General features: G+C 42.2%; 1 protein-coding gene across 10 annotated transcripts in view; it reads left to right on the forward strand.

Moving 5' to 3' along the window:
* chchd3a (coiled-coil-helix-coiled-coil-helix domain containing 3a) overlaps window positions 1-21,568 on the forward strand; it is a 63,155-nt gene that overhangs the window by 21,662 nt on the left and 19,925 nt on the right. For 4 of the 10 annotated variants that reach the window (XM_071502184.1, XM_071502181.1, XM_071502183.1 and 1 more), the window contains 2 exons: window positions 14,336-14,350; window positions 15,829-15,912. The exons of 1 other annotated variant lie outside the window; for it this stretch is intronic. In XM_071502184.1, the coding sequence (XP_071358285.1) occupies window positions 14,336-14,350; window positions 15,829-15,912 (99 nt within the window). Of the gene's footprint in view, window positions 1-1,968; window positions 2,122-14,335; window positions 14,351-15,828; window positions 15,913-21,568 lie in introns of those variants that run through there. 5 more of the 10 variants (XM_071502182.1, XM_071502185.1, XM_071502189.1 and 2 more) reach the window with 2 other exon arrangements.

Here is a 21,568-nt window from a genome sequence, read left to right on the forward strand (position 1 = left end):
ACTGTTGTTGGGGAAAATACCCTTCAATGTGTAACACTGCACATCTCCCTCTGTTTAACCAAAGTTTGGTAGCTAAAGATATGTTTTCTTGCTTCAGTGTTGAATCACAAAAACTTTTGAGTGAGTGATACACGTTGCTCTGCTATGTTCCCAGAAAATTACTTGTTTTTTTGAAAATTACTGAAACAAGTGAGAGTGTTTTGAAAACTGCTGGATTTATCTCAGCCCTCTGGCAGTTTTGGTGTCAAGAGAAATTACATTGTTTTTTTTTCCGTATTGTGGAAAGTGAAGAAGTTTGGAGAGTGTCGACTACATGGGTAAACATTGCATCTGTCAACAATCAATCTATCTGTCGAGTACTGTTTTTTTTTTTTTTTTTTTTTTTTTTTTTTTTTTTTTTTTTTTTGGAGTTGGTTTCATATAGGTAGAATAATGAAGCAGAAAACATGGGGAAAGCGACAGAGATGTCATGCAATAACCTGACTTACAGTGACAACATGTCTTTGAAATGTGAGCAGTAGCAACAGGCATATTGAAAAAGGGGGAAATCTTAAACTATAAGATGATCTATAGATATTAATAAAGTCATTGCTTTCCTGTAAGACTGAAAGAGAAAGGAGGAGCTGCAGATGTCACCAAAAACTGAAAGTTATTTTTTTCTTGAATAAAAAAACGTACTGTATCTCCAGAAAATAAATATTCAGTTGGAATTTAGATGCGTCACATGATTTTATTGCACTTCAAATTGTTCAAATTGACCTGAACCCTGCTCTCATGTTCATTGCCACTGGAAAAAAAACATTTGTGCATGGCAGCTGTAGTTGTTGTGTTCTTTGTCCGGCGCAGTATTGATTTGTCCCCCTCATTAAGATACAGGTCACGGCGAGCAGCAGGACCCACATACATTCCCTCCTCTACTTCACACACAATGAGAGCAATGCTATAAGCAGTTACGCCTCCCCATGCTCACCTATAATGGCCATAACCCCAGCAACCATAGCTGCACCAATTACGGTGACACCCATTCTGGAGAATTGCCCCGAGACATGGAGTTAGACTAGAGTTGGGTATCGTTTAGATTTTATTGATTTAGACTCAGCTTATAGATCCTGGTTCTTATTTTATCCTGGTCCCTATTCTTGCCATGTTCAGTACTGAGTTTTATGGAAAGCTAAAACTTAACCAGCTTTAATTTCAGCATATTTCATGGAGCTATTAACAGTAATTTGTCATTCGTTTTTTTTTTTTTTTTTGATTAAATTTCTGTAAAACTAGCGAAAATGAAGAGGAACATGATTAATCTCCACGGTTCTGCATGTGTTATTACTTGTTTACTCGAGTTAAGTGTCACTTAACACCAGTACTCACTGTCTTTTTATAGCAAAGAGTTTTTCACATCCATTCCTGAAGCAAACAAATTAAGGCATCTACACATAATTGATGCATCAGATTATGTTTTAGTATAAACTGTAGTAGTGTCTAGTGTCAAGCGTAGCTCGGGCTGTAGATGGTTCCTATACACCCTGGTGGGAGCGCTTGTCCTTCAGGCTTTTCCAGCACCAGTCACTCCCTTCCCTGTCAGGCTGACAAGCTGTAGCCAGCCAGCTAGTCTGCCAGTAATTGAAACTTCACAGCAGTGTAGTCATGGGTGTGTGTTGTCGTTGTCGTCGTTGTTGTTATTGTTGTTGGGTTCCTGGGGTGCTGTTGTCTAAGGGTAACATGTTCAGTGTCAGTGCTCACACATGTTCTGCCACTCAGGGGGAACCACAGTAAAGGGGAGGGGAACACTGGTGGTTTTTTTTTTTTTCTTTTTTTTTTTTGTGTTCTTTGATCAGCTATTGGAAAGTTAACAAACGAGCAGACATAATTACACTTTGAGTTCCTAGTATTTAAATGAGACGTAGTTTTCCTTTACTTGTATTTGTCATTTTTAATTTCACTCTTTATGCTGATTTTCTGCTTCTCCAGAGCAGGAGAATTTCCCTGGATCACAGCGGCTACAAATAACAAAGGGTCAAGCCGGTCGAATTCATGGTGAAAAGAAAATAGTTGCAACGCTTACCACTGTGTTGTTTCGTCTTCAACATGCTTGGCAACTTAATAAAGACTGTGTCTTCTCTTCATGTGGTCATTCTGAATAATTTCTTGATGAGTGGGATTTGATGAGTAGACTGCCTGGTGTGAAAGAGCCGATTGGTGGCTTTATTTGGTCAACATAGCCTCATCAAGGAGTTACTTAGAATCATTACACACAAATAAACCCTTAATTAGATAACGGGTCAATTAGTGAATAATTACCCAGCAGCATCAATTTGGAATATTTGAGTCTTTTCAGGGGAAACCAGCTGAAGACAAAGCAGAAAAGACCAGTGTATGAATGAGCTCTACAAATGTAATCTTGTCTTTATGTCCTGACAAATGAGCAGATTTGAGATATATGAGCACATGGCACGGGCGAGTCATGTAACTCTCTCATTCACAGTCTACATCCATCTGTCAGTCCACACATCTGTGTTTTAATGAAATCATAGACTTCCGCCGTCCCTTCTTTTGATTTTCAGCGGCTCTGCTCCCTGCGGAGGCAAACTGGCCCAGTGGCCAATCAATCACTGGCCACAGCCTCTCACCCAGACACAGGCTCTAACCCCGAGGCAGACTTTTCAATCAAACCCAGAGTCATCAATCTTTCCGAGCTCCAAACAGTGGCCTGGGTGGGGTCTACCTGATGGCAATGGTTTTGTCTACCGTTGTCAATTGGTCCAAAACACTCAGATCTTACTGTTTCCTTTTTTTTTTTTTTTTTTTTTTTATAAGCTGACACTCTGATTAAGGGAAACTAAGCATCATTATTCAGTGTATAAATGTGTAGCTGTTGAACTGTATCACATTATACAGAGAGGTGTTTATGTAATATAGTCGGCCCCTATTGATATTAATGAAGTGGACAAAGTAATAGAAACACCTGTATGACCCAATACAGTTTATCAGCTCTGCAAACTGCAGCCTCCAAATTGACCATACAGTTGAATAAATACTTAACTATAAAACAGTTTCAATAACAACTGAATATTATAACCTTCATGAGGACAGGATTTATTGCAGGACTGTTGTATTAGACTGAATTAGTTTTAACTAGTTATAGTCAAGTGTCAGTTTTTCACTTGTGGTCAAAGTTGTATGCACAGCTACTGGAATGTTAAAGTGTGAAAAAAAAAAAACATGTTTGTTGCTGCCTCTGTTTCCATTTTTATCTCTCTCTGTCACACACACACACACACACACAGACAGACACGCACATCCCAGCCACTAACATGATGTTCCAGGATTTTTTCCACCATATCTGCAATCACAGCAAGGGATAATACAGCATACCAGGAATGTTTGTTTGCTCCCTGTGCCCACACACACACACACACACACACACACACACACACACACACACACACACACACCATGTCCATCTTGTGAGAGCTCTCAGAGAAAATCAGTACCTACTCTTTCCTTAACCTGTGTTCCATTTGATGCTTGGCTGGCTTGAAAATGACTTTGGGTAAAGCTTAACATTTTTAACGTAACAAGCCCCCCACCCCACCCCACCCCACCCCACCCCACTCACCCTGGTACTCTTGCAGTCTCCAGCAAATGTCCTGCTTTTTTTTTTTTTTTTTTTTCCCTGAATCTTGTGTGCTTCAGTTGCGTGCAGTTGCGTTTTAGATACAGATGACTGGACCTGGCTGATAATGGGCCGACAATTTAATTTTCCCAGGTATTAAAGGAGACTTGCTGGGTTTTGAATTGGTGCCTGTTGGTGGTATTTAAAAAAAATTGTTAAAAAAACCCCCCAAAAGACGCATTTCTTTTTCTCTCTATTTATTATTTTTTCCTCTCCACATCACAGAGTATAAGGAAGATTGGGGGGAGAGAAGGTCCTTTTTTATTTTACTTTTGAATGAGATAAAGAGAGGGAGTGGTACACTGTGATTTACATATATTTTGGATTTGCTCGGCTCACCGAGGACAAATTGCATCCTATCTTCGACTACAGTTCTCTTAGCTGTTGTAAGAGTAACCCCTGCCAGGCCTGATGTAGCTGGATTTAAGAGAGCTGTCTGTCTGGTTGATTAATGTGAAGTTAAGATGATTTTTCAGGTGCTTTGGCTCTGCAGATGGATTAAGGAAGGGGTTAGGGTGATGCGGCTTAGATTACAGGTTGGGCTCAGACCCAAAGCTGAGAAATAAGACCAGCAGCACGTCAGAGAAGCTGAATGAGGTTGTTCCTCCACTCTGTGAAGAACAACATGTTGAAACTTAGGAGAGTTTGTAGGGCCCACACTGGCATTGTATCGGCAGTCAGCAGCCTCTCTGCCTGTTTCCTGTCAGATACTTCATTGTATTCAGCCCTTGAGATAGATATGATATCATAATCTATATAAATATATCATTTTTGTATTTTTACCCAGTCACCTACACAATCAGACAGACATCATTCACTGGATTTTGACAAGAGTTAAGACTTTAAAAAAAAAAAAAAAAAGTGAATGGCCCCGCTGCACTCCAGTATTTTCAGAATTTCATTGACCGGCCCAGAGCAGGAGAGGGGGAGCTACAATCACAGATCGAACAAGCAGACACTAACAGGCCTGGAGGGGAAATGCATCAGTCAGTGTTCATATATTAATAAGTTTACAAGGGACCTTTAAAATGAAATACCTTCCACAGCCAAGACGTACGAAAGCCAGTGAAACAGTACAAACTGCCAGCATGAAAATCAGCTGACCTGTTTCCTCATTTCCTGAAAGTTGCTTTTTGGAAATGCAACACCTTTTTAAGTAGCGCCGTGTTTTTGTGTGAATGTTGTGTGAATGTTTGCTCGATGGATACAGCGTAATTAAATGTTTGTGTTCTGTATGAGGTCGACTTAAATGAGCAGATATTCTGTCTGCACCGCTGCCTTTTTGATTCTTACTGACAGTGCTCTCTACATAGATTTGTCTGTTTGTTTTTTTTTCTCTCTCTCCTGTCTTTGTAACTCTCTCTCTCTCTCTCATCTTGGAGGGTGTCCATTCAACCGTCCTTTACATATTGGTGGCTGTACCTCACCCCTGCTCGGGGTGTGGTGCCCACACACCGTGCCAGTATTAAGGTGAGACGGGAGGTCAGGCTGTAATTGGCATGGCCCGTGGCTGGCACCGTGTGCCCAGCCCTCACCCTGTCAGCTAATTGGAGCTGCGAGCGGCCAGCAGCGGGGCCGGGATACAGCAGCACTTCGACTGATAGATGGATACTGGTGTCAGGGAAGCTTCTTTCTGACAAGAGAGCCTGTACAGTCAATTTGCCGCCTCAGCCTCACTGGCCTGTGTATGTACTTATGTATATGTTCATCCTCACTTCTTCTAAACATTCTGGAGAGCTGACTTGAATTTTCTTGTTGTGTTTTGTGCCTCTTTTTTTTCCCCACCTTTGCCTGAGCAAGGAATTGATTTGACTTGTGTCAACAGCAACTAATTACCCAGTGACACTTTCAGTACACGCTACGCCTAACTGAAAATTTAAGATTTGTGCGCTCTTTAGTCAGGGTAGAAAAAAAAAGAAAAAGTGTTTTTAAGTTTCCAGCTTCCTGTTAATGAATTTTAAACGTTTATTACAGATAAAGACACACACAGTAAGTGTATAACTGTCATTTTGTCAACACTCAACAGGATCTGATGGATTTAAAGGTTGTCAGGTGTTTTTTTTCGGTACTGTATATTTATGATGGCACAGCCTGTTATTTACTATGGTGTTAATTTTTATGTCTGCATGTCCTCCAATTTGAAACGAGTACTCACTGCAAACCTGTGCTTTGGTTAATGATGTACCTAATTTCTGTCATCAAGAAAGTCAGAAAGGCAAAGTTACAAGAGATTGACAGTTAAAAAGGTGCCTCCCTGAACCTGACGCTTTTCACTGCCAAATGTAATGTCAGTGGTACCATAGCTGGGGATCTAATAGTCGCCACCTCTTTGCAGCCTGTAGTTTTACTGAAAATAGTTTTGTGATATTTTCTTATCCTCTCTTTCACTCCGCCAAGCTGAAACTTAGTGTGGTAAGCATTTCAAGTCCAAAGGTTAGAAAAGCAGGTGTCTTGTGTTAACTTAAACACAGCAGTGTGTGTGTGTGTGTGTGTGTGTGTGTGTGGCTCACTACAGTAGATATGTCGGATGTGTAATATGACAGGTATTTTCTTTTGCGCTTGTCCTTTTCCCTTTTTTCAGTCTTTCTCTGTGTTTTCCCTCTTGGCTCTGACAGGAGAGCGGTATTAATGAGGGTCTATGGAAGTGAACAGCCGGCTCAGCTAATGGTGCTAGAGGGAGAGATTTTGATTGAACGATGGAAGAAACTTAAACATATAGGGGGGAACAAAGACAGGAACTGAGTCAGGAAGGCTTGCGAACAGCAGAAAATCTGGATGAGATGTAGAAGCAGTGAGAGGGTGGAGGATAAAAGATATACACAGAGGCATATGGAAGGAGCAGACCGGAGATATTGATTCACAATGCAGTTTTCCAAACAAGTTGCAAAAACTCCAATTAGGAAACAAACCAATCGAAAACAGCACTTGCCACATAAAAAGGAACTCTTTTGGGGGAATAGGGTGAAATAAGAATATTTATTTACTCATTCATGTGCTTTGGTGTAGAGTTGGAAAGGGTCATAAACGTTACAAGTCATATGCATAAATGAACAACATCAAAATGGCTCCTTTCTGTCCAATCCTTTCTAAAGTTAGTTGTTAGTGAACAGCAACTAAGTTGCTCACCAAGAAAACGGTAAAAGGTATATATTCATCTTAAGAGGTGACCCTGAGTTTGCTGACATGGACGTGATAGACAGAAGCTGAAGGTGGACTGTGGCCCCCCCTCCCAGCTTCACCAGGCCTCGGAGGACCACCTGCTGCTGGGTGGAATGAATATGCATTAATACACAGCATCAGCACGTATGCTCTGAGAAATGTACAGCATGCCCACAGCCATCCATGCCACATATGGCTCCAGTCGCTTCCACATACACCAGGCAGCTCTTCAGCACGAGCGCAGATGCAGGCTGAGATTGGCATGCTGCAGGCACCAGCCCACTGTCAGCAACATATCCTGAGGTTGTCCACTTTTCTCCCCGCACGTCTTCTCCTGCTCATACTGTCTTCCCTGCTCCACCATCTCTCTCTCACATTCATTTTCCTCCCCAGGGACATCTGTTGTCCAAAGGCAATATGCCTCTCTCCACCCTCAGGTCATTCACTGTGTCCTTTTCCATCAACTAAAGGAATTTTCCGCTTTTATTTTATGTGTCTGACTGAATGCATACTAGCATTATCCACACTTGTTTTCATCTGCCACCATCTTCTCCCTGTATCCCATGACTCTCACTGCTGCTTTTAAACAGGGATGTGGTCAGGAATTACAAATGAGTGGGGCTTATATGTCCAGAAATATTGGCACAAATCTGTTCTGTATAAAATAAGACAAGAAGTTTGGTATTTATGTGTGTTGTGTATCAATTTTTAAATATCAGTATATTTTCTCTGTGTTGAGAGTATTTGAGAGTATTCTTTTTTCCTACCACTGGTTTATTCCTTTTGTTATTGTATGTAAAGATTGTCACCATGTTGCTGCTGTTCTTGGCTTAGCCACACCTCTTCCTCCCCCTGCCTTTATGTATGTGTGTATCTGTCTCTCTGTATATGCACCAGAGCATCTTCTCCCCTCCGTTCATCCTCAGCCTCTTTGTCCTTATGTTCCCATTGTTCTCTTGGCATGCCCCCTGTTCCCATCTTGGCTGAGACTTCCTCCATACATGCCCCCCGTGTCTCGGTAATGAACCCACAGCTCTTCATCTCTCCTTCGTCTTCCCCTGTGTGTTGGACATGACAGATGACTGGGGACCTCCAGAGGTTCGCTCCCCAGGGCTCCAGATAAAGGCAGCTCCAACCGCAAGATGATCAATCAATCAGTTTACACCGCGGGCGCCTGATCAGCCAATTAATCAATCTCTGAGCCAGCAGATGTTGTTGCTGTCCCTCAGTGACGGAGCTGGCAGTGGAGTGGTGGAGGTGGTGTCTCCAACAAAGGCTGAGGGGCTTGAAGTGTCTGGGAGTAGAAAGGAAAGTGATTTTTCATGTTTCTACCAGGATTTCAACCTTTATGAGCTCTCTTGGCCCATTTTTTTTTTTTCACCAGAGGATCATTTCTTTCCTCGCTTTTCCCATGTTATTCCCTGTCTTTCAATCCAGAGAACATATTAGAAGCATTGTCCTATAAGCCTATGATTACTGTAAACCTTCTTGCCTAAAAAAAAATGTGTATACTTTTGAAACATCAACAAATTTGGGAGAGGTGCAAAAGAGATGTAAATATGCGAGTGGGTTGACACCCCTGTCTCAGCATCATTAAGGCCAGCTGGTTAAGATCAACCCCCCTGTTGACCCCTGTTCACAGTCAATGAGCTACAGACTTTACACGGACACTTCACTTCAATGTGCCCTTAAACAGCCAGCAGTTAAGATACATGCACAAACACTGAGACACCCACACTCACAACCTACAGCTCTTGGCCTTTGGTCCCTGTCTTGGCCCCTTAGTCCCTGTCCTGTGCAGGTCAGCCCTTTGACCCAGCAGGTCGTTGCATCATTACTCACTGTGCTAAGAGATCCCCAGGGAGAGTAATTCTGTCTGCTGCCTGTAGCATCCGTGCCTTTTACTGAGATCTGTAAAACAAAAGCTAACTTGGCTGACCTCATAGGGTTTATTTATTTTCTGTGGTGGTCTTAACATCAAAGAGTCAACACTGCAACCAACATTCATCCATCACAGATAAGGATTTCTAGTAGAATCAGAAGAGAGTAAGTAATCCGATACTGAAACATAATTTTTAAAGTGGTTGCCATGATCAGAAGACAAATCAGGTATCATGTAATCTCAGATAGCCTCTTGACTGACAGTCTGAGAAGCATGCCACCTTTATGCACCGATTAGCCACTTGTGTGGATTTAAAGAAGTAGGCAAGATTTGGAGATGTTTTTTTCATTCTGCTGTTTCCTGCTTCTGTCGGATTTGTGTGTACAAAAATTGCAACACTATGAATGCCTTCAAGGAAAGATTGTCCAAAAGTATACACAGTTATTCTGCTCGGCTCACAGGCTCTTCGTGCTGCCTTCGAGTGTGACTGTTTTGAACAACTATAAAGACATATTCAGAAGACGAGTAGTAGGAACCAGTTTGTTCAAGCACATATGGCCTTTACAAAACAGGCCGGAGGCCAGAGTCTCAGCTTATTTGGCGAACAACTTGTTAAACAACAACCTGTTAAAATGAATTGAACTGAAGGAGAAAACAGGTGAATCAAACCAAACAGTGAAGGTGCGACATAAACCAAGATATGGACAGTGTGGGCAGTTAATAAAGTAAAGGCTCATTTGTAGATAACAGCCATCTTAAGTTTCAAAATAAGATAACATGTATATTACATTTACAACCAAGCCTTAGTTTTTGATATTTATCCAAAAACGGTCATGATTTATTTATTTTGAGTACAGCACTTCTAATATCAGTCATTAGATACAAGCTGAACTCAGGCTCAGCCGAGAAAAGCATTTCAATACTGAACCAATCAGTATGTGAGTATTTACAATGTGTTTGTCCTTTAGTGTTATCAGTCAAGGTTAAGCCCATTAACTGACCGCACTATATCTGACATGATTACATCGCCCATAACCCTACCACCTCCCGTGGAGACTAATAGCTAGCCTTGAACCTAAGTGTTATTGCCACTCAGTAAAGCCCTATGATGCTAATTAACCAGTCAAAGGGAATGGTTTCCAATGTAGTTTTACAGCTACTGCTACCAGGACTGATGTTTTATTAGTGACTCTAAGGGTAATGCGTAATACTGCCGGTAAGGTCTGGCTGGGTAATATCATTTTACACTCCATCACTTAGATTTGATCTGCCAGTGATAGCTTTTAAAGATAGAGTTGCATTGGTTTTAGAGGCAGTTACAGGATGTGCCAAGAAGAAACTGAGTTTTAAAGGTACATGTAAGCTTTATATATATATTGGTCTGTGGCTGCAAAACCCTCCCTTTTAAAATATTCGCTTACCTCCAAGCTTGATATGACAGTTCACCCAAGAACTGTCAAAAAACCCAATTCTCCCTCCAACTATCTTGTCATCCATATTCCATCCACACATTGACCCAGCTCTCTCTCTCGTTTTCATCTTCTCTACCCCGTGAACTTCCCCTCCCTTCCCTCCATCCATCTCTAACCTCCCACAAGCCACCTACACCTCTGTCGTGCCAATTAACACCATAGCACGGTCACATTGTGCTGCCCTTTGACCCCCCCACCCCCCTCCCCTCCCTCCCTGCCTGTCGGAGTACACAGGAACCGAGACCCACGGCTTCAGTATTAGTTTGTCACAGGGCCCTGTCGCACAGGTCTGTGATAGATGGGCCCTGGCGAGCAGCGCTGACCCGCCGTGCTGCAGCACTCACGTGGATGGTGTGAGGGAGCATTGATTATGATGCTGCTTGTGACAAGGGTGAATCAGATCTGAGCTGATGGAGGTGAGGGAGGGGGGACAAAACGGAGCAAGGTTATGGATGAGGTGCTATTAGTTAATGTGATGAGATTTGATTTGTGCTCTATCGATCATGGCATCTCACAAGATAATTTTAATCTAGCATCATTTTAAAGCATGTGGCAAGCACGCAGTATAACAGTGAGTCACCTCATTATATTGCAATACACCGGTTTCCATCATTGAGGTGTGAAATGAAAAATCTAGCATGTACAGAATTGCTGCAGTAGTAATGGTGGCAGAACTAGTGTCGTGAACCTATCGTACATTGAATTCTATCATAGGAAGATCCAGTTGTTTAAATTACTGGTTGTCAACCTCGGGGTCAGGAGCCCACAAAGTGGTTGCAACACATGTCTGGGTTCTAACAAAATGATGAATGGGATAAGAGGGAATCAACACCATGAACATGACCACTCAGTTCTTAAGTCAGCTGGTTTTATATTACACTGTCTAAGGCTGAAAATGGATTCATTAACTGTAGAAATTCTCATTGTTGAGCAACATCTCAAAATTAGATGTTGTTTGTTTATTCCCTCTAGAACGATACAAGAATTTTCTGATCTGACGCCCGTATTGGCGCCTCTAAATCACTGCTGAGCACTGTGGTGACAGTTTGGTTTGTTTTAGGCACAAAAACGAATCAGTCAGATTTAGGGAAAGATCACTGCTTGGTTTAAAATAAAGTTCAGTTAATCAAGGTTGGGAAAATATTGTGGTTTGGCGTAAAATTACTATGTAGTGAAGCTCAGGGGACCTTAATCGTCATGGTAACAGCAATAACCATGTGGTAAAGGTTATGGAATGATCATGGTCATGGAAGAAAACGTTGATATTCACTAAACTTCTTCCTTTGCTTTTGTTGTAATTTCCACGGCCGTTAGAGGACTCTGAAACTTGAGTTAAGTATAGCCTTGGAAAATACGTATGGAGATGTGATGTAACTGTATTATCTGCTATGTCTTTATTATAAGAAGTCCCATACGTAGCCACATAGAGTATATACATATACTCACAGTTGCCGTAGGCCTGCCCAACACTGCAGTCAGGAGTCATTTTTTATTTCGGTAAAAGAAAAAAGCCAGTGTCAGAGCACTTTAAACGAAAAAGCAGGTGTGAAAGAAATGGATTGTACGGGAGCAAATCAGTGAGAGAACAGGCCGTGGGTGGGGGAGGCCTGACGCAGCAAAATCCACCTGTTTTCATCCCTCTGCATCCTCCTCTCCTTCTCTCCTCCTTTTCTCCTCCTCCTCTCCTCCCCGCCCTCGCTCCCAGCTCAAACTGCGGCAGTCGGCTAATTAAAAAACATGGCTGTCCTTAATTATTCAGCGGCTGGCTAATTGATATTCACAGAGGCGTTTGCCTCGCCTAAACGATCCGTTTAATCTGACCACCACGGTCTCACTCTCAGCCGCCTGTCACCCTCAGCTATTGTGCTACTGTACTTAATAATATACCAGGGGGAGATGGATACAGGAAGGGGAATGTATAAGTTTGCTGTTGATATTAATGTGGTTTCCTGGGCTACAAATAGCAGTGTGTGGACTCACCCTGTCGGGGATGGGGGAGTATTGTCATGAGTATTTGTATTTTTACTGGGGTATTTTATTTCCCTATGTCAAGGCTTGCTGCACAGGAAAATTAGACAGAGTAAGAGGCTGAATTAGAATTAGTGAGTTATCCTAAGTGAATGACATCACCCTCTGGACTTGCAAAGTTTGAAAATGACTCATATGTGTTGATCTCTTCCAGTATCATTTTCTCTCTTTAACTTCTTTCTAAAGTCATAGAGCCAGACTCCAGGCTCCATGTCCCAGCCACTTCTCCATTCTTGACACCTCCAATGATAAATCACCTTTTATTGTCCACTCCTCTTTGTCTCTTATCTCTCTGTTCTTTCCACCCTCAAGTTCACTTCCATTTTCTTGTCTAATTCTACCCCCCCCCCCCGCACACACACCTACACCCTTATGCCAGCTCTCCTCCTCCACCCGCGACCGCCTCTTCATTAGGGGAACAAAAGGTGTATGGGCAGTGGTGAAGTCTGTCCCATTGTTTGGCCTTTAGTATGATTAGATTATCTTTAAAGTCTGCTGAATGGGGTTAATCAGTCGGAAGTAATCCTGACATAGTGTGTGTGTCTGGGCCTGTGTGCGTCGCCTAAGAGGAGGGCCAACCTGCTCGCATGGAAATTGAACACATGCACGGGTGCATGTATGCATAGACACACACACACGCGCAAGTGAGCAAAAAAAGAAAATCCCAGGGCACACATTTCTGTCACAACCTCTCTTCTTTTAATGACCCCTTTAGTCTCGCCTTCAGCGCGCATTTATCTCTCCACCCATTCTCTGTGGGTACAGCTGCTCCGGCTGGTGCGAGAGCGTGTGCATGTGTGTATGTGACGATGTGTGCGTTTCCGATCACTGTCTCAGCCGCATGTTTGTGACTCGGCGTCTGTGTGCATCTTTTGTCTTTCTCTGCAAAGCTAAACTCTTTGGTCGCCACCCATCGGCGTAACATTGAGTTTGGACACACTTGTGACAGTATGCGACGCCCTGCCAATCCTCTCCTCCGCATTTCCCTCCGTCCCATCATCCCCTTGTCTTCCTGCAAAATTGAGCTGTTGATGGGAGACAGTTTTTTGGCACCTCAGCCAATGTAGTCCGGTCTCTCAAAAACTTTGCCAGTCTATCTTAGAAGCTCTGATTGCGCATCAATAACGCATTTAATACATTTAAACACAATGGATAAAACATTTAAAGGTCATAATAATGCTACTTGTAGTGTACTTATGGCATACTTTTAAGGGTGTACTCCAGACTACATCCACCCAGCGCAATCATTTATGTAGGTTTAAGTCCAACTTGATTCCATCATGAAGTGCATGCAGTGTTAGCTTTTGTATAACACCGGCTCCACAATAGCACTTGAGACTTGTAAGAGGACACAATGGAGACGGTTGTCGGACTGCATCATAAGGCTAATGTTAGGGCGTGTTGAGGACAGCAGAGACCACAGCGTTGTGAGATGAGGGGTGTGTGTATGTGTGTGTGCCTGCTAGTGTTGGTTAGTAAGTTTCTGTCTTGTGTGTAGTGGATAAGCTTGGAGCACCCCCTTGACTTTGAAACTTCCCCCAATCATGTGATGCGCGGACAGCCACTCTGTGACACTCCTTGCCACTCATCACAATGCATAGAGCATGCAGCTCCGTCTGCAGTGCGTTGAGCAGCCGAACACAGATGGTTATCAGTCTAGTGGAGATTGGACGGGGTAATGCAATTTTCTTTTTTTTTTTTTTTTTTCCTCTCCATACATTATATTTTGTCCATACTCTGTCTCCTTCAACATCCTATAGTGCTTAAAGCAAAGGCGTCAAGGCTCTATCTGCATGGCTGCTTTCCATACGGCAGTCCTCAGTGGTACGGTGGTGTATATGTGTTTGAGTTTATATTTATGTAACAGCGTATGAGCAGTGCACACGGTTTATGATTATATACCATGTGTCTTGTGTGTGTATATGCCAGTGAGTGAGGAGCCTGAGAGGATGAAGTGTGAGTATTCAAGCAGAACAGTGTGGCAGCCAGTCACCCCTTGCCTCTGAATACTAAACCTCTCCAAATGTCACTTTGAAGAAGTTCATGGATGAATCAGTGCCTCTTTACACTTATTCTCTCTCTTGTTTTTTTGTTTTTTTCCCAATGCTTCCCTCTATGCAGGAGATAGGACAGAAGGTAAGTCTAGAGGCCTGTACTTTCTCCAAGAGTCGACAGTTCTCTCTCACTGTTCCTGCATGATAGAGTAAAGGAATTTCTTTTCAGTTTCAACTTCTTTGACATGTAACATTTTTCTTTCCAGCAGGTATTTCAGCTGCTCCGCATTTTGATGATCCCTTTCTCTTACAGCTCTCCTGCTCCAAATGCTTTGTAGATTTATAGATGAGCTAGTGACTTCAGCCTGTTTCTGAAGACTTATTAACAGAAGGGAACAATAATACAAAATGTTCCTGGTTGGGTCCTGAAGTTCCCTGCAGTTTTAAATAAACCAATTATGTGTCTTGTTAAAAGGTTTTACTTCTCTTTTTATTCTATATACTCTTTGTACACTTTTTTTCTAATACCACAGATGTTTTATTTCCTCCAGATATATGCAAACCACGTTTGAATGAAAGTAATTCTTTGAGTCAGTAAATGTCTCTTCAACATCAAAACAAGTGTTAAAACAACTGAATAAATGTTTCAAATTAAATATGTCAACAACCAAGCCTCAATTCTACTAGTTTTTATATCTTCTTTTATTGCTGTTTCATAGCATCATCTCATCATAACAAGTAAATGATCAAAAGTAATTCCACAATTAAAATATGTGGCCCTGAAAACCGTTGTCTAGTCTAGACAGAAAGTTGAACTTTTATCACTATTATTAAAATTTCAATGCATAATTTCATTGTGATTTGATTAATTTGACCTCTATTGAAGTGTAAAGGTGTTTTTATTTTTTTTATTTTTTATTTTTTTTTCTCACTCCGGGAGCAGATACATCCAGGTCTTATCTGTCCTGTATATCACCCAGAGAGTCAGCCGTACATCTAGTGAAGGTCATAGTAGAGTGGAGGACAGTGGAGATAGGTACACTGGCTAAATATATACGGCAGACCGTGGTGCTCGTTCTTGCTGAGAACTGATGTTATCCTCTTGGCCTGATAGTGGTTTGGCTGAAGATTGAACACAAGAGGACAAAGAAGCTCATACAGAACCTGCCAAGGCATGATTAGTCTCATACACACAGATGCACAGGTGTATGTGAGCATATTCCAATACCTGCAGACCCTCTCTGGGTGCATGTACATGCTTGCAGGCACGACACACACATTCACACACTGTTTCACAGTTTGGTGCATCTATGCCAACAAAGAAAAAGCCTCTATCTTTACTGTGTTGTAATGTGTCTCTGCTTTATACACACTTGTATGAGTCTCCACAGTGGGCCTCACTCCTGTGTATGTATACTTGTATATACTAGTGCGTCTTTTGATTGGTTTGTTAAAATTGGTAATGCTCCACTGAGCACGTAAGCAATGGTTTTTCTTCTCTTGTGTTTGCATGTGTGTATGCTGTATGTTGTAAACGTGTGTGTGTGTGTGTGTGTGTGTGTGTGTGTGTGTGTGTGTGTGTGTGTGTGTGTGTGTGTGTGTGTGTGTGTGTGTTTTTAGGCCAAGCAGCTGGAGGCCAGAGAAGCAGACTTACAGAAGCAGGATGCTTTCTACAGAGAGCAGGTGGCTCGGCTGGAGGAGAGGGTGAGAAAATGTTTGCATCATACACTGACCTGGAAAAAAACGTGTGATATATGATATAAATGATATGGCCCATCGTACACAACCAGGCTCTACCACTCACTGCAGAGATCAAGTGATGATATCTGATTTATCTTCCATTAATGATTTGTCTTCATGTCGTCACTTTTAATCAACATGGCTTTGATAACCCTTCACTGAGCTTAATTCTCACACAGACATGGAAAAACAAACTTAATAGATTTTTTTTTTTAACTTTTTTTCTCTACTCAGATGTGTTGAGAGATAAATCAGAAATCTATACCACATGACAGGCTGGTGATCTTCGCATTGGGGGGGGGCTGCAGATGCCAGATAACATACCCCTATTAATGTATAATGCAGTGATCGACACACAGTACATGTGCAGACCCATATACCCATATACAGTGCACACACAAAGAAGAACACGAGATTCATGCACACAATTCAGCCATCAGATGCAGTGAGCTCGGTCACAGTGGGGCTCAACCAAAGTACAGTCACATTTATTCTTCCTCTTCATCCCACTGCCCCACTGCTATTGTTGGCATCCTTCAGTATCAGCTCTACATGCTTTTCCCAGTGGTCTCTCGCTCTCTCTCGCTCTCTCTCTCTCTCTTTCTCTCTGTGTTCCTCTTTCGCTCCCCGTTTCTCTTTAATTTCTGCCCTAAATTCCGCTGCCTGAAGGATAAAGGGTTAAATCTCATTCATCTCTGCGTGCGTCCTCCTGTCCCTGAAAATGACACTACCCTGATGTTCATTGTCAAACCAGTGTCCTGTGGAGGGGGGACCAGGGTCAGCTGCCGTGCTTAGCCCCCTTCAAATGGCAGCTCCATGCTGGTCCCAGTGCGAGATGCCTGCAAGGCAGGCGACCAGGGTCAAATGCCCTGTTAAAGTGTGTTAAAAAGGACGCCCTCATGCTGCTCTCAAATCATAAGTGTGTCTTAGGAATGGTACAATGCCCTTATTTAATGTGCTTGAAATGACACCTTCATGCTGGGAAGGAGTTTTCTCCCCTTTGGAGGGTGCAAAAAGTCAAATGGCCCTTATAGTGAAAGCTAAATCGAAATTTCACACAGTTGTGAGGCCAGATATTCATTGTGGAAGATGGAGACACTCACATATTCTTATTCCCAGAAGCTCACATGAATACAAGGGTGGCAGAAGTATCACATACTCAGTGGGCACTTTGTCCTCTAAAGGACCTCTGCATGAAAAGATTTTGTGTTTATCCAAATGGCTCAAATGTAATTTCTTGGTGAGAAGATGGTGTCTTATCTCGTGTAAGTTTACCCACGCATGTGCACACATCATTATCAATGAACTTGCTTAAAATAAACTTATCTTTTTGTTTTTCTTAGCTGATTAAACAGGCAGCACATGACCATCCTTGTTTAATATTTTTAGGGTGAATTTGTTCCCATTGTGCGCAGGACATTCCCACTTTGGCTCAATAAAGCTTGCAAAATGTCCTCCCTTCACTGAGGATGAACTCTTAATCCAAACCAGGGGGTATTGAGTGGTAGTGGACCTCTGTCAATAATTGGAAGTGCATTGGTCTGTGCAATTTTGGTTGGGTAGCGGAGAGAAGAGGATTTACTGACATCAGGGGAACGTGTAAATGAATCAGTGGATTTGCAAAGAAAGTAACTATTGCTCTTTTTCAAACCTGCTTCAGTAGGTTGATTGCTTGGGAAAAGACCGTACAAAGTAAACGTGTATATATAGTAATATGAGATGCAGGCATGCTCCCGTGTTGCATGTGAAGCTCCATAGATTCCTCCTGCAGAGTGCTTCTCTTAAGACTGTGTAGTTCTACTGTATCATACTGTATAGGAGCAAATGTGAGTGCTGATGGTAGAAGTGATGAGCCCAAACTAACGCGGGCATTATCGACTTCAGGCGCTAGCCATCCATCAGCCATGTTGGCCTCTGGTCAATATTCCTTAGATCAAAGTGTCAACAAATCACCTTCACACCTCAGAGAGACAGAAGATTGAGATAGACAGAAGAGAGGGAGAGAGAGAGAGAGAGAGAGGTGGAAAAACAACAAGGGGAGAAATACTGTGCTGGAAAAAACTCCTTTAACTCAAGAGAAGGCAAGAGTAAGAGAGACAGGCAAGATTCTACCAGTGAATGTATGAGAAGAAATTATGATAAAGTGACATTTGTGAATGAGAGATAGAGGATAAGAACAAGAAAAAGAAAGAAGGCAGAAGAGCTGTAAGAAGATAAAATGTCAACGGATTGATAAAGAGCGGAGGGTAAAGGAAAGGCTGAAGGACCACTACGACCCTTTACTGAATAGCGGAGAAATTCAAGGTGAGTGTGAGAGGCAGGGACTGTGAAAATGCACATTACATTTATGTATTGATTCATGCACAAGAACGAAATGATAAATTCACTATATTTACAAATCACTGTATCCACAACCACAAGAGTTCGATTGGCAAATGATACTATCAGGATTTATGGCCCGTGGAGACAAAACACGGCAGAAGTGGCGACCATGTGTGCGTTTTGTGTGACAGTGTTTAATCCTGTGTGTAACTGAGGATCAGTGGTGGGCAATATTGCATGTTGCCTGTCTGACTGCGCAGAAAGCGGCTTGGGACTCCATAGGGGGTGCAGTTTGTTTGGATTGTGTTAGTAACACTCCTTTTTCTTGTTCTGGCCACAGAGCCCCACTTGGCTCTCAGGCCAGCCTCTCTTCACTCCCCGCTCTCCTCAGCTCACCCAGCGTAAACCCGGCAGAATACCAAACAAGATCACTTTTGGCATGTTCTGTTCTTGTGAACTCATCGTAGCTCCTGCCTGGTCAATATATCAGCAACAGATATGCACCAGAAAGTACCACAGAAAGGTAGCACAGAGGACAATTCACAGGAAGATATAATGCAAACATACTGCTGAACAAAGAGTCATGAACATATAGCCTGCATATAGGCGAGTAGGTATGAACATAGGTGTAAAACAGGCGGACAATGCCCATATCCAGGTCAAGTTGTTACCGTATACTGAATATTGACAGTTTTGATCTGGTTGTTCCTGTGCTCCAGTTAAAGCAGTGCAAGGAATGCTGGGATAAATACTGTGTGGATAATTAATGGGTTTCTCTACAAACAAAGGTGCATCTATTGATAAAGACAGTATATTCACAGTGCAGACAGTCTGCTCAGACTCAACAAGAACAAATACCTCTCAGGTTTCAGATTCTCAGATGTGAGGATTTTCTTGCATTTATTGGTTTAAATCAATTTAAATTGAATATCTTTGGGTTGTAGACTGTTGGTTGGTCTAAACAAGGCATTTGAAGACGCTGCCTTGGGTTCTGGGTTGTTGTCATGGGCATTTTTCCCTATCCTCTGGCACAGACAGATTCTATAACCAATTAGTTGGATAATGATCAACAGGTTCATCAATAATGAAAGTGTTAGTTGCAGTGCTGTTATGTACATGCTTTTGCACCATGTCTATATTACAATATAATATGTGTGAGTACAGGAAGATTTGGTGTTGCAGAGGATACGTTTTAATTTGTCATATGGCCGATTTAAATGTTCCTGAGAGTGAGGGCGTGTGAAAAGAAACAGTTGATGTGTCTGTTGTCGTACACTGTGCCTCAACCCAAAGTGGGGGAGTCGAAATAAGGTTTGTCCACAGAATAAACTTTTAATAGCAAACACAAACTAGATTCTTAAACTTGTTGAACTGCAGGTAGGAAAAGGAAGAATTGACCCAGGACAATTATCAGTCACAAGTGATGGTTCATGGGTGGGTTGTTCCTCTAACCAGTCTGCATGCATTCTAGCTATCAAACCCCAACGCTGTGCTTCTTTTTGGCTGCATTTTTCTACTGAGAAGGCACCAAATTTGATTTCAGTCAGAGTGTACTGCCAGCTTAATATTACCTACCATGCCCCCCCCTCCATCTGCCCTGCATTCCTCCCCTTTACTTCAGGATTCCCCTCAGCATCTCGCACACCACCAGAAAGAGGCAGGGGAAACCGAAAGAGGGCGAGAGAGAGGGAGAGAATATAAGTCTGATATATATTACACGTCTGTTCCAATCCAACATGGCCATTCATCAGAGGGGCTTCCAGTGACAGGCCATCACCAGGCTCCCAGACAGCTCAGGCTGCTGCCTCTGCTGCTGCCGCTCATTGGGGCCACAGCTACCAAATAGCCCCTGAAAACAATATCTATATATTTATTACATTTTCACTCAATACCTGCCCCGCTGTAAAACAATCTCATATTTAACAATCAACTTGCCCATGTTTTCTTTCTTTTTTTTTTTCTACCATGTCTTTTTCCACCACCACCCCCCTCTCACTCCCTGCCACATCTGTCTCTATATCCCTCCTTTTTCAGCTTTTCTTTTTCAAGTGTTGTTTTTTTTCCCTCCCCGCCTCAATTTCTTTTTTTTTTTTTTTTGAGAGGATTTTTCTTCTCTTTTTTTTCCCCCTATCTTTCTTTTCGCCTTGTATATCGATGAAATTGGATTTTTCTGCTCTCCCATGGAGGACAATCACGGCAGCAATTGCCATCTCATAGCAAAGTTCCACACCACTGTGAAAGGAAGAAATACCAGAGAGAGAGCATTAAAAAAACAGTAATGGCTTCTATCTCTATCTCTGTCTCTGCCTCTGTCTTACTATCTTCATCTCTCCCACTATCTGTCTTTTCAGTATCCCTCTCCATCTCAATCTTTTGCCCTTCGTCTCTCTCTCTCTCTCTCCCTCTCTCTCTCTCTCTCTCTCTGGAGACTGGAGCTAATATTTTAAGTGCATTTTTGCTTGTCGTCTGATAAAAATTAAAATTCAGAAATGTGAGCAGTTGTTTCTTGCTTGTCTTGTTGCTGTACTATAGAGGTGAAGATGTTTTTTAGAATTTCTGTTTCACCATGAAGCGATCAATGTAGTCTCTCTGGCTGTGCGAGGTGCATAACTGGAGACACAGTAATCCGAAGTGAAGACATGACATTGTGCTGCAGTGTTGAGTTATTGTGTCTGAGACTGTTTGCCGTTATAGCCGCATGATGGGATTCACAGGGATTTAACGGTGAAGTCTTTTCAAGGAATGGTGATTTCACAACAACGGCAGCACATTCATTTATGTAAAAAAAAAAAAAAAAAATCCTGTCGTAGGAACACTCCACGGGCTATAATAATGAATGCTGAGACACAACTTTTGAAATATTCACTTGTACGGCTCAGTTTTTATACAAACTAAGTCAGATGTTGATTCAAGCAATCATAATTGTATTGGACTACATTCTATTAGAATCTCTTCTCATTTTTCTATCTTCCTCATGAATGAAAATGAGGACAGACACATTTCCCTTAGTCACTCACTCACTCACCAGCTTTGCGTTGCTTTAAGTTTTTATATACACAGAACATCTAGTAGAAGAAAAGTGATTTAAAGAACTACTGTTTTTATAAAGAGAATGATTAGTTTGAGATTTTTTGGAAGTATCTGCTTTCTTTCTAATTTAAAAAAGAAGATGTATACAGCTCTCATGTCTGTAAAATGTAAATGTAAGGCTAAAGCCAGCAGCTGGGGAAACGGCTAGTCCGGCTCTTTGAGGTCCTCGGGCAACCAGCAGAGACTCCAGGAAGTGACTGCAGCTGGA

The sequence above is a fragment of the Trachinotus anak genome, unplaced genomic scaffold (assembly GCF_046630095.1).
Source record: "Trachinotus anak isolate AG129_WGS33_773 ecotype Australia unplaced genomic scaffold, CSIRO_AGI_Tana_v1 ptg000018l, whole genome shotgun sequence".
NCBI lineage: Eukaryota > Metazoa > Chordata > Actinopteri > Carangiformes > Carangidae > Trachinotus > Trachinotus anak.